Source organism: Zonotrichia albicollis, chromosome 9 (genome assembly GCF_047830755.1).
Source record: "Zonotrichia albicollis isolate bZonAlb1 chromosome 9, bZonAlb1.hap1, whole genome shotgun sequence".
Lineage (NCBI taxonomy): Eukaryota > Metazoa > Chordata > Aves > Passeriformes > Passerellidae > Zonotrichia > Zonotrichia albicollis.
The window spans coordinates 7,608,207-7,621,904 of record NC_133827.1 but is presented as its reverse complement, the minus strand read 5'-3'; the positions used below and the strand labels follow the sequence as shown (position 1 = coordinate 7,621,904).

The 13,698-nt window shown below is 46.7% G+C and overlaps 1 protein-coding gene across 1 annotated transcript; it reads right to left on the bottom strand.

The window, feature by feature from the left end:
• Window positions 1-312: 312 nt before the first annotated feature.
• Window positions 313-2,210, bottom strand: LOC141730011 (olfactory receptor 14A16-like). Its single transcript, XM_074546652.1, has 2 exons — window positions 2,078-2,210; window positions 313-1,271 (listed from the first exon to the last, which is right to left on the bottom strand). Exon 2 carries the CDS (start codon window positions 1,246-1,248, stop codon window positions 313-315), a length of 936 nt encoding a protein of 311 aa, XP_074402753.1. The 5' UTR covers window positions 1,249-1,271; window positions 2,078-2,210.
• Window positions 2,211-13,698: the final 11,488 nt, after the last annotated feature.

Genomic DNA, 13,698 nt, shown 5'->3' with positions numbered 1-13,698 from the left:
TGCCCGCAGCTCTGCACACAGACATTGCTGCTGCAGCTCCTGAGAAGGGAACAAAAGGGCATCTCTGCAGAAAACTCTGCTGGGAGATCCTTCATTTCCTTGAAGTCACTGAGAGCACAGCCCCTTGTTGACACACTTTGTGGCCACAGGGAATGTGGAGAGAAACAAAATGAGAAATTGTACAAACAATGACATTTCTCTGTAGATAATATGAAAAACCAAAATAAGGGATAAAATACTCCACAACCAAACCAACAAGAAGTATCAAGGATGAGTTTTATTAAAAGTCATTTGCAGAAATTTTCCAGCAGTTTAATGTTTCTGATACCATCCAGTCATCAGTCTCCACACTGCAGCCTTGAGCTCCGGGTTCCTCAGGCTGTAGATGAGGGGGTTCAGGGCTGGTGGCACCACTGAGTACAGAATTGATAGGGCCAGATCCAGGGATGGGGAGGAGATGGAGGGGGGCTTCAAGTAGGTAAATATGCCAGTACTGACAAACAGAGAGACAACGGACAAGTGAGGGAGGCAGGTGGAAAAGGCTTTGTGCCGTCCCTGCTCAGAGGGGATCCTCAGCACAGCCCTGAAGATCTGCACATAGGAGAAAACAATGAACACAAAACAACCAAAACCTAAACAGGCACTGACAGCAATGAGCCCAAGTTCCCTGAGGAAGTTGGAGTGTGAGCAGGAGAGCTTGAGGATCTGTGGGATTTCACAGAAGAACTGGCCCAGGACATTGCCCTGGCACAGGGACAGGGAAAATGTATTGGCTGTGTGCAGCAGAGCATTGAGAAAGCCACTGGCCCAGGCAGCTGCTGCCATGTGGGCACAAGCTCTGCTGCCCAGGAGGGTCCCGTAGTGCAGGGGTTTGCAGATGGACACATAGCGGTCGTAGCACATGACAGTCAGGAGGGAAAACTCTGCTGAGATGAAGAACATAAAGAAAAAGAGCTGTGCTGCACATCCAGTGTAGGAGATGTTCCTGGTGTCCCAGAGAGAATTGTGCATGGCTTTGGGGACAGTGGTGCAGATGGAGCCCAGGTCAGTGAGGGCCAGGTTGAGCAGGAAGAAGAACATGGGCGTGTGCAGGTGGTGGCCGCAGGCTACAGCGCTGATGATGAGGCCGTTGCCCAGGAGGGCAGCCAGGGAGATGCCCAGCAAGAGGCAGAAGTGCAGGAGCTGCAGCTGCCGCGTGTCTGCCAATGCCAGCAGGAGGAAGTGCCTGATGGAGCTGCTGTTGGACATTTGCACTTCCTTGGAACGCAGATCTGGAAAAACAGAAATCATGGAATAGTTGGGTTTGGAGAGGACTTTAAATATCCCAGCACAGCCTGGGGGCACGTACCTGTCTCTGCCTGCCCAGGGCTCTGCTGCCTGGAGCTGTCCCTGCCAGCAGCTGCTTCCCAGTGCCCAGGGCTGGGCCCTGCCAGTGCTGCCAGAGCCCAGCCCAGCCCTGGGGGCTCAGCTCTGCCCTGCAGACCCCTCCCAGCTCTGGCACTGCCCAGGGGCAGCTCTGGCTCTGCAGGCTCTGATGGCAACGTCAGAGCAACCCTGAGGAGGCTGGAAAAGTGACACTGATGCTCTCTCTAAGAGCCGTGATTCCTGTGCTGATTTATGTCACTGATTGTTGCATTCAGATCTGAGAGAAAATTATTTTCCTCAGCCTGAACTGAGAGATGGATATCTATGTGCAATTTCCCATCCAGGCAGCCCAGAGCAGTCAAATAAAAAAGGAGTATTACCCCTTTCATGCAGTCCCTGCCTTCCTGTGCTCCCTGTATAATCTACTTGGAAATGTTCTGCAGCTAAATGCCATGCTGGGAGCAGTCCTGAACAATGCAGAATCCTCACCACAAAAGGAGAACACTTCCAAGCCTTACCAGCTGTCTCCTCCCACCCAGATCTTGTCCCCCAGCGCTGGGAGCAGCTGCCAGGGCTGGCTGAGAGCTGTCCCTGGCAGGCAGCAGAGTCCCTACCCCAGCACAGCGCCCTGGGCTGTAGGACCCTGCTCTGCACGACAGCCCTGGGCACCCCTGGCTGCTCTGCACAAGAGAAAATCAGAGAATGTACTCACAGAGTCTGTAGGCACTGGGATGTTCCAGCTTTAGGAGATGGCTCCTGGAGCTGCAGCTGCATTGTCCTGCAGCCAGAGGTTCCTGTGCCAAGGGCTGGCAGTGATTCTGCCCCAGGCACTTCTCAGCCCCTTCCCAGCCCTGACTGATTGAAGATCTCTGCGCCTCTGTGCTGTGTCCGGGGTGGCTGCAGGCAGTGCCCCAGCCCTGCTGAGGTGGAGAAAAGCTGCTCATCAAGAGAAATGTGCTTTTGAAGCTCTTCTTGGTTACCAGGAGCTGCCTCTGTGCCAGGAGCCCAGCCCAGCTCAGCAGCACAGACACAGCACAAGGACTTTAATGAGCCTCTGGGGCTTTGTGCTCAGGGCCTGAACATCAGTCCCTGAGAGGGAGCTGAAGAAACCTCTCCAGAACTCCAAGTCAGAATCCAACTCCAAACTTTCTTGAAGTTTTAATGGGTCCCACTGAGGGACGCAGCTGAGAAAGTGTCCCCAGGCCCCAGGCAGAGCAGAGAACTGGAGGCAGTGATGACAGGTGGGGACAAAGAGAAGCCAAGTCTTGGTGTCCTGGGGCACAGCAGGGTCTGTGCCACCAAGGGCTGTGAGGAGACACCTTGTCCTGAGCCACTGGGGCCTCCTGGCATAGCCCCAGCCAGGCTGGGCACTGTCAGCCCCTTGTCCTGCCCTCAGCATCTCCCCCTAGCCCACATCCCAGTGGCCTCAAGGATCTGCTGGAAGGAGTCCCTGGGGAGCCTTGCTCAGGAATGGCCCTGGGGGCTCCTTCATGCTCCCAGAGACTGCAGGTTTTTCAAAGGACTTTGGGTTTTGCTTTTGCCTTGGAGTCTCTGAGAGGTTTGTTCAATCATGGCCTCCAAATATCTGCTGTAATGAGCCCCTGGAGAGGCTTTATCAGTAACAACACTCAGTGGGGCTCATTAATGCTTCAAGGTACTTCAGTTATTTTAAGGTTCTTGGTATTTCCCTTTTGGTACAGACTCTGTGAGAGGTTTGTGCAATCATGGCCCCAATTATTTGCTTTAACGAGTCCCTTGAGAGCTTTGTACTGACACTCAGTGGGGCTCATTAATGCCTTGAGATACTCAAGGTTTTTAAGGTACTTTATGGATTTAAGAATACTTTTAGGTACTTTAAAGAATTTTCCTTCCCAGACTGAGTCTCTGAGAGGTTTTTGTGCCATCCTGGCCTCCACCTCTGTCCTCTAAGGAGTCCATGACAATCCTGTGTTGAGTAGCTTCCCCCTTGCTGTTTTACAACAACGATGGAACTGAAAGAATTTGTAAGACTTTCTAAGAGCATCCAAACAAACATGGGACAATTAAAAATACAACAACAACTAAGACCCCATTTTACCTAGACATCATTCAACCCTCTAATTCCTAGGATTGGAAGTGTTTTTTGAACCAGTCTTTTTTTCCATGTGAAGCTTCTTGAAGCTTTATTTCTTCAGTACCTGAATGCTCTTGTGAATTGACTGGCTGTGGCTGGAAAGGTTCATGCAACACATGCCCTCAGAGTCTAAACTGCCATGCCCATGTGCCCAGATTAAAAAATCTAACACTGTTCTGCAAGGTGGCATGTCTGATGGTCTCTATGTCTGAGAGCAGGACACTCAATGTGAGTGAGGTAGCATTGGTTTGCATACTTAACAGGCACCCAAGATGGTCGAATTGTCCTAAAGCTTTAGCTGCGGCCACGCCAGGTAGTCCAAATTGGGGGTGCTACCATCTGATACCTGGATTAAAGATTGCAAAGCCATCTCTTTGGTATCATCCAATACTTCTCTTGGGATGCCTGCTGCTTGATCATCTGGTAGGCTGTGTTGTCTTTCTGCAGTTAAATGGTTGATTGTCAATTCCACCCTTGCCTCATCAATAGCATAGTCTGCTATTAATTGATTTAGTAAACACTTCCATCCCCCTTCCCACAGGGTGTGTTCTGTAGGTGACACCAACATGGTCATAATATATTTTAAATCATATGAAGTTAAGACATGTGCTGTAAACATGGCCCTCATTATGCCATTAAAACAAGTAAGTCCTTCCTTCGGTCTTTTACTGCCCTACATAGATCCTTGATTTCCTTGTAAACCAATGGCTGATACCTGGGATTCTGCCCCCTTCTTTCATAACATACAGGGGCCACAAAGATTTTCGAGACTATTTGCCAATCTCCTTCCTTAACTGCTTCTTTCCAGATCCTTTCCTAGGGATCTTCTGGGGTTGAGGGGCGAGGTGGCTCTGGGGAATCCAAACTGTCTTCTGGGGAGGAAGAATAACTTGGAGCAGAAACATTAGGATTAGAAATAATATGACAGTTGGACTTAGTATCTTTGACCATGGGGGCTATATTGTTGCCGGAGGGTGAGGCAAAGGGCACAGCCATTTTGTCAGGTGTTGGGGAGGAAGGGCCTTGATTTAGGATGGTGGACTTCCAGGGTGGTGTTCTGGAGGCATGGCCCGGGGTGAAGGTGGAATGGTTGACAGTGGGGGCATGACCTGCTGTTGTGAGGGTGGATTCTGGAGCTTCATTCAGGGCTGAAGAGAAGATTCTGGTAGCAGGAAGTGGAGGAGTCAAGATGGAGGGAGGATGGTTGGGCTCCTGAGCCACATTCAGGCTCCTTCCATCTTGAGTCTCCAGGGCATGATGCTCCAAGGTCGCGCGGCCATTGCCATCTTGGACCATCGTTGAATGTCTGAGAAAGGCAGGTTTGAGGGCAGGTCCTGAGTTAGGAGTGACCAATGGATTGAGTTTTAAACACAGTGCTTGCTGGTGAAGGGTCTCAAGGGTGGTATGGAAGATGGGGAGCATGTGGGGTGCAACGGGGCCCCTTTTGATCAAAAGGTTATACTATTTAACTCCCACTGAGTCCCAAAATTAAGTGGTATGGATTTCATCAGCAGAGGCATCTGGAAAATTTTTAATGATCAACCTCATGATTGATTTTAATTCATTCTTTGAAAATATTATGTCATGATCAGTGAGAATTAAAGCATCCATATATGCTCCTTTCTACTTTGGACATCTGGCTGCCCATTTTTCTCTTTTTCTGCCTTATGGGGAAGAGCCACCGGAACACCCCAAATCAATTATGGGACTTGGATGAATATTGTAAAAATACAGTGGCAAAATGAGCAATAAATGTCTTGCATTTCCCCAAACCCCCCTGCAATCCTATGCAGATGAAGCCATCATTTTCCTGCCGATCCTGGCCAAGGTCCCTTGAAGCAAGGATGAATCCACCAGGCCCGGCACAATCCAAAATCTCAGGGAGTGCTGGCCTATCTTATCAGCTAACCTCATCTGACGTGACTGACACAGGGATCCCTGAATGTCATGGTCCCTGTTCGGGCACCAAAAGTCACATTTGAAGTGGGCTGCAAAAAAACCTCTCTGGTTCCCTGACTTCAGGGCGAGGGTGGCAAAAATGAAAAGGAGCAGGATCGATGGAGTCGTTTAAGAGGAACTTTAACAACAGGGTGAAAAACAATAAACATGGAGAAGTCGAGCACAGTATGAGGGGCAGGATCTCAAGACCGGAGACAAAGGGGAAGCAACAAAATAGACACTTGGGGGTAGAATACTCTAGAACAATAACCCTGTAGGGGAAACATGTAGCCAATAGGGAAGTAGAACTTGGACAAGATAGCACAGCAACACTAAAGGCTTATGGGGGAACTCTCAAGCTCACCCTAAGTTAAACAAATTTTTCCCAGGGCTCAAAACTTCTGCCCAAATCTTTTGGGGTAAAATCTGGCTGACTCTGAGTTACAGCCAGGCTAACTACTGCACTGCTACTTTGCACTGGCCCCTTGGGACCATGCAGCCCAACAGAGCCACAGTGGTGTCCTTGGTTCCACAAGGCTCCACAGTGTCACAATGGTGCCTTGGATCCATGGTGCTCTGCAGTGTCACAATGGCCCCTTCATTTCACAAGGCTTCCAAATGTCACATTGGTCTCCATAGGAAGGAAGCCACGGAGCCCCCATGCTTCAGGAGTTGATGAACAGCAACCACCAGAGGCAAGGCAAGCCTGACCTGTCTGTCCTGGAAGGTTTGGATGGAGCAACTCTTGGACATTTGAAATTATGAATGCAGTGTCCTAATTTAAAACATTTGTGCCTGGAGAAGAGAGATGGAATTTTTCCATGAACACAAATGCACAGATCCCTTTCCAGTGTTTGGAAAATAGGTGAGTGCTACCATTTAGGAGTTAAAGATCAGCCAGACTTGTCTGTCCTGGCAACTTTTGTCTGCGAGCAATCTTTTATTACATAAAAATTTGGAGGTGGAATCCTAATTTTGGCCATGGATTCCTGGAAAAAATGGATATTTCTTTTCCATGAAAAGAAGACCCCAGAGCCCCAGTGTTTCAGGGGCAGATGGAAGTGGCCTTCCACATTCCATGGTCAGCCAGACTTGTCAGGTGACCGCTGGGAGGCCATGGCAGCTACACCTATTTCATGTTCCTTTGGTTCCACGGGGCCCTGCAGTGTCACAATGGCTCCTTGCTTCCATGAGGTCTTGCAGTGCCACAATGGTTCTCTTGCTTCCATGAGGCCTTCAGGTGTCATGGCCCCTTGACAACACAAATCCTTTAGGATCTTATTGGTCTCCATGGTTCCACAAGGCCCGACAGTGACATAACGGTCTATTGGTTCCATGAAGCCTCGCTGTGTCCAATGGCCCCTAGGTTCCACTACTTGGAAGCAAGTAGTGCAACAATGAGTCTTTTGGTTCCTTAAGTTCCCATAGTGTCACAATGGCCCCTTCCTTCCATGAGGGCCTCCAGAGTCACAATGATCTCCATGGATCCATGGTGCCCCTCACGATCACAATGACCCTTTGGCTCCACAAGGCCCTGAAATGCAACAATGGCCTCATGGTTCCACAAAGCCCTGCTTCTTCACACTTGCCCTTTGGGACCATGCTGCCCAACAGGGCCACAATTTGTCCTTGGTTCCACGAGGCCCCACAGTGTCACAGTGGCCCCTTTGATCCATGGTACTCTGCAGGGTCACAAAGTTCCCCTTGGTTCCACAAGTTCCTAAAGTATAACAGGTTCCACAAAGGCCTGCAGTGTTACCATGGCCCACTGGTTTCAAATCTTCCACTGTGTCACAATGGTCTCCATAGGAAGGAAACAACCATGCCCTAGTGGCGCAGGAGCAGATGAGAGGCAGTCACCAGAGGCCAAGGCTACCCAGACTTGACTAGTACGAGCAGATTTTGTCTGGGAGTAACCCTTGGATATAGAAAAATTTAGATGCAGAATCCCAGTTTTGGCCATGGGTGCCTAGACAAGAAAGACACTTCTTTCCCATAGGAATAAAAGCTCAGAGCCCCAGTGTTTCATGGTCAGATGAGAAGGGCCCTTGACATGTCAAATTCAGTGGGACCTGTCAGACAGCCCCCAGGAGTCCAAACCAGGCAGACCTGTTCCATGTTCCATTGACTTCATGGGTCCTAACACTGTCACAATGGTCCCCTTGATTCCATGAGGTCTGGCAATGTCACAATTGCTTCTTGGTTTCATCAGTCCCATCAGAGTCACAAGGGTCCATTAGCCCCACTGTTTTGCGGAGAAAAGAAGAAACCTCACAACTTTGTAAAAGTTGTAAAGCTCGGTATGCTTTTATTACGACGCGTGCCGGACGCAAGCCTCCCCAAAAGGGCATGCGTACCCCTGAAGATTTCAGACCTCCTTTTATCCCCCTTCCAAATGCATATGCATACAGTTTCACAATAAGTTCATACATATTCATCTTGCATGACACTTAGCACCAGTTCTTCTTTATCAAAGGAATTTCTAGGTCGGGGCAAATTGACCTCGTGGTCTTTTCTGTTTTTCTTTCTCTGTCTCTTTGTTGTCTCGGCATGCGAATTTTCCTTCAGCTTTGGCTGTTTGACTTTTCACCGTTGTCAGACACTTCACCTAATTCAGGACGGATCCCTACTCTGTCTCATTCCCCCCTTTCCTAGGAAATAAGTAAATTCTTTTACTTAATGAAAACTCTCATGACAATAAGTGTCTTTTAATGCTTCACTATGTACGTTTGATAAAGAGGTTAGTACAGCCATTCGTTGTAGTATTCTCCAGTTCCAAATTAACAATGTAATAGATAATCCTAAGCTTATCCCAACTAATATTAGTAAAACTAGAATAGGGTGGCACAACATTAAAGATTCCATTTGCAGTTGGTGACCACCCAAAGATCACATCTCACCTGTGATGATCTATATTTAATTTTATTCTTTGTAGAACTCTGGTTATCTCCTTTGTATCATGTTGGACAGTAATTAAGGTTTTCTTTCCACTTTCTTGGATTCCTTTCAAGACTTCTAATAGGTCTTGGTGCTTAATTAATTGCTTTACCAATGTAAGGTTCGCCCCAATAGGGGTAGGTGGTAGTCTGTGATACACTGTGTAATTGGCTGTAATCAGCTGGTGGGATGTTACTGGTACCAAATACCAAAAATCACACCCAATAATCTTAACAAAATTACAAATACAGAGATTAGAATGGTTTCCACTAGACAGAATAACATCATTGCTATCAATTTGTACAGCAGCATAAGCAGTTCTCAAACATACGCCCTTTTCCAGTATATACGAGCACAGTTTTCTGGTCAGTGACCGGATGAATTTAAAAGTGGCAAATACCCTGTTCAGTGTCCAAACACATCCTGGGCATTAGCAGTATTGCTTTCACAAATGAATCTCATTTGTTCTCTAGTAATGCAGGATTCTAAGTTTACTGTCTGCCACTTTTCATTCATCTTTTCGTGCCCACATTCTATGTTCTGAAGGATAGAGTATTGTTTCTTCATGGTTTAATCTTAGGGCAATGATGGGATGGATAACATAAACAGTTGCATTACGTATGGTAAGCACAAAGGCAGTGGCCACAGCCACATTAGAAACAGGATCATAGGTGAAATTCACCATAGTCCACCAGGATTGAAACTTCCTTTCAAAATCAATTGCATTATCCCACTCAATTTTCCGAATTTCAGCTGGAAAATTACCTTCACCCCTTTCCTATATGATCAGAGCTGCTGTTGCTTGTATCCATAACTGTGCCTGTATACAACTGAAAGCTAAAGACACATTATCTTGAACTATACTAAGTGCTTCTACTATCAATTTGTGGTCTTGGTCCCCGGCCTCTTCATACTTCTTTACTTTGGCAGTACTTTTGAAATCTGTCACTGGCTAGTTCCTAATGCCAATAGAGATTACTATAAAGGCTGCTTCAATTTTGTTAGGCTACCTGCTGCAGCAGCCAGTTTATTCATCAGTATTTCTGAATCAATTCAATTTAAAACTCCTGATCTTGTCCCTAATATGCCAGTTAGATGTTTGTTATGGGGAACAGGAACTGCTTTCTGTCCATGATCATCCCTCCCTGCCAGAGGGATGTGCTGGGCTCACACTGCAAATTTAGACACACTTCACAAGTGTATCTGACAGAGGTTTAGGTCATACTTGAGGCAGATGTTTGTTCTGAAATGTAGAGACCTCAGGGAATCTAACCTCTCCCTCTCCCTCCAAAGCACCTGATTTCTCAGATGTGTGGCAAGCAGGAATGTCTCTCCTGGTCTACAAAACCTCACCCACCTTGCCCCTAGCTAAGATCAAGCTGTGGACTGTGTTCAGGGCAGAAGATAATGGAGGGGAAATCTTGAGAGAAAAGCCTAAATTCATTGCAGTGCCTCAGAACAAACTGGGATCAGGTTTCTGCTACTTGAAACACTCAGCACAAAAGTGATGCTCAAAATCCTACAGCCTGCTGCTGAGCTCTGAGAGGGTCTCTCTCTCTACTTCTTTTAAGCAGAATCCAACTGCCTCAGACTGGGACAATCACTGATCCAAATCTCAGTAGGAAAAGGGACAGCTATAAATAAAGAAAATCACCTTCCTTGCTTGGGTTAATTTACCACCTGCAGTTCAGCACCCTTTACCAGCCATTACCTGGGGGTTCAGCCAACCAGCTTGGAAAATGACTTAAGGAAACTGATTTCTTGGTGTTCCTGGTTTTAGGCACCAGGAGAGCTGGCTCCTTCCTTTCTTGTCTGCTCCTGAGATATGCCTGTTTTTGTGACCATGTTTCCAGCCCTCAAAGGAAGTTTTTAGGAAGGAGGAGCAGGCTGGTTGGATTTTCGAGATGTTAATTTGCATTATCCACACGTTTGAGAGACCATTCTGGATTGAATAATAGCTGTTGTTCAGTCACATTCTTTACTACGTTAGGTTCAAGTTTGGAGTTTGGGTAGAGTCTGAACTAGTATGGGGTGTATAAGGCCCTGCTGTGGTAAAAAGTGCAGTGTCCACTTTGAATTCAAATGAAAGTCTGACAGTAACTCTAGCTCAAAGGCAGGTCACTTCTACAGGCTGTATCAGGGTGAAATTACACCAACTGTCTGATTCACTTAGGTTATCACAGACTTCCTGGTGTTCATATACACCAGGGGAGGTTCAGACACTAATTACATCTGGTCTCTCATAAGCCATCCTATTGATGACTAAGCACTTTACTTTGATTTCTTCTCCTCAGATTCCTTGAAGTGTTCACAGTTCCCGTTCTTACTATTCTTACTCCTCACATACCTGATTCTCGTGGATTACTACAGTAGATATGTTTAAATCTTTTATCTCAGAAGGTTTTCCCATCCAGTATACTGATTAAATGCCAGGGACCAAGGCCATTCAGCATTTCTTGTAAAAATGATCTGGTCTCCTCTTGAGCTTTGACAGCTCTGGTGGGGAATGTTTCTGGCCACCCTGAAAATGTATCTATTAATACCAGTAAATACTGATACCCCCCCTTTCCTTGGGAGTTCTGAAAAGTTGATTTGCTGCTGCTGTACAGGCCCATGGCCTCTCCCAGTCTGATCGAGTTTTGGCCCGGGGCGGGTATTTTGAGGTTAGTCTGGAGGCAAGGACCACATTATTGGCTTACCTGAGTGATAGTGGTATATAAATTCCTGACAACGATACAACGATTGTTTCAATCAGATGTGTGTTCTAGAAAGCCTGTGGGAATTACTACTTCAAAGTCAACACTTCATTTCAATGCACTCTGTATCACTCGCAGCCTTGGTCATTTCTAGAAAGGAGCCACACTCTATAAAAGGCTTTAAGTAGTTAGGCCCCAGTGTGTTTTCTAGTGCCCTTCCTTCACTAGTAACCACGAAAATGGGAAGGGATTACTAGCTCTCTTTCAATGGTAGCCCACCCCTTGCAGTTGTACGTCTCTTTTGATTAGTATTATTGTATTATGGCTTACCTTCGAGGAAAATCTGTACCTCACCCTTTGCTGCTTTCTTTGCCTCTCCATCCGCCAGCTCATTTCTTTCCTCCAATTTTAAGCTCACTCTCTGGTGTGCCTTAATATGCTTTTTCAGGTAGCCGAACTGCTTCCAGCAGCTGGATAGTCTCTTCTTTCCCTGTGAGGTCAGCAGTCTCTTCTCCTTCCAGATGGCTCCATGTGCATGCACAACTCTGAATGCCTTTTGCTGTTTCTAAGGCATGGGTCCATGCATTTATCTCAGCATCCTGTGCAGAGTTACCTGTTGGTAAGGGTCCAGACTCTATTACCTCTCTGCAGGTAGTCACTGTGAATTTTGCAATGTCGCTTTCTTGTCAGTGAACCAGGTCTCTGCATCGTCCGGAGGAGTGTCCTTTAAGTCTGGGTGGCTGGAGTAGGTAGCTTCAATGGTGTCTAGGCAATCGTGGTGTACTGCTTCTCCTTGATTCCACTGAGAAAAGAAGCTGGGTTGACAATATTAGTCACCACTATCTCTCCATCATCTTGCTCTACCATGATGGCCTGGTATTTCAGAAACCTCTCTGGTGAAAGCCAGTGGCCACCCTTTACTTCCAGTACTGTGGACACTGTGTGGGACACTAGTACAGTCATTTTTGTCCCAGGGTAAACTTGTGTGCCTCTTGAATGTTCAGCACAACTGCTGCTACAGCTCTGAGGCAACCTGGCCATCCTTTGGCTGTTGCATCTAGTTGCTTAGAGAGGTAAGCAACTGCCCTCCGGTATGGACCCAAGTCTTGAGCCAATATTCCCAGAGCAATTCCTTGCATGGAAAAATAGAAAGAATGCTTTACTTACATCTGGAAGTTTCAAAGCTGGAGCCGACATGAGGGGGACTCTCTAGCTGGTGAAAGGCCCGTGTGGCGTCTCTTGTCCACTGGAGATCTCAGTTCCCATTGGCAATAAGAGCATAGAGGGGTCTGGCGAACAGTCCATAATTATGAACCCACAGCTGGCACTACCCTGCCATGCCTAAGGAGTTTGGAGTTCTTTCGTTGTCTGGGGTTCAGGGTTTGGCATAGGGCTTCCCTGCCTTAAAGTCTGCTGCTCAGCACTCACTTCTTACTCCAGGTAGATTACCTTCTGTTTCACTACCTGTGCCTTTTTCTTTGAGACTCTGCATCCTTGGAGTCCTAGGAAATTAAAAGGCTTACCGTCCAGGCTTCTCTCGCTTCCCTCGTCTGACTGGCCACTAGAAGATCGTCCATGTACTGCAACAGCCTCCTTTCCTCTTGTGGAGCTTCCTGGGACTCTGGGTCTTTGCAAGCTGTTCTCCAATTGGAGTGGAGAATTTTGAAGCCTTCAGGCACATGGACTATGTGAGCTTGTGTTTGAATGCAAAAATTTTCTGGCTGGCTTTGTGGATAGGGAGGCAAAAGAAGGCATCTCTTAGGCCTAAAACAGTGAACCAGGTTAGCTCAGGTGTTAAACAAGTTAGTAAGGTCTATGGATTTGCTACCACAGGGTACAAATTCTGTGTTATCCTATTGACAGCCCTTAATCCAGTACTATCAGTTATTGGACTGATTCCTTCCTTACCTTCCTTTTGAGGGTACTACTCAGTTCTCACTGGTTGTGTTCTTTCATTAAGCTTGATGGGGGAGCATCCCATGGGGGAGCATCTTTCACTCTCCCTGGTGCAGCAGAGGCCCATACCCTTGAAAACACTTATTTACTTATTCTAATATCTCCTTACTAATGTCTTTCTTAATTTCAGTGTCTGTTGATATTAAGCCTAACATCTTTATATTATTTGCCTCCAGAGTAACCTTTCTCACTTGAGAATGTTTAGCAAATTGAACGAATTGTACAAAAGCTTTTAGGTACACATAGTACACATGTTACTTTAAAGGTTTGCAAAAGTATGCCTTCTCAGACTGGCCAGTTGTTCATTCCCCACACTACAACATAAACATTCTCCACAGGTACTAAAGCTTTATTTAAAACTGAACACATGACCCTTGTGCCGACAAAAATTCTTCCCTTTTGGGAAGGTCACCTTTACCCCTCCTCCCTTACCTTGGGAGGAAGCCTTTAACAAATCATATGTACTCATTTTGCGAACTGTGATTGCTTCGCATTTCAGCGTGATAATCCTTGCCTGATTTCATACGTTGCTATTTTATGCTGCATGCTGAACAACATGTTTGATTTGCTTTCTCTTTGCCTTGTTTTCCTTTTCAAGGGCCAAGACCAGAGAGCGGTCTGATCTCACAGTCTCTTTGTCATTCTGGGTGATTTCTTAAAACAAAAGACATTTCAGCATACAAAAACTATTCC

Bases quoted from the DNA above. Each gene is read 5' to 3' on its own strand.
- LOC141730011 (XM_074546652.1), bottom strand. From the start codon at position 1,248: ATGTCCAACAGCAGCTCCATCAGGCACTTCCTCCTGCTGGCATTGGCA.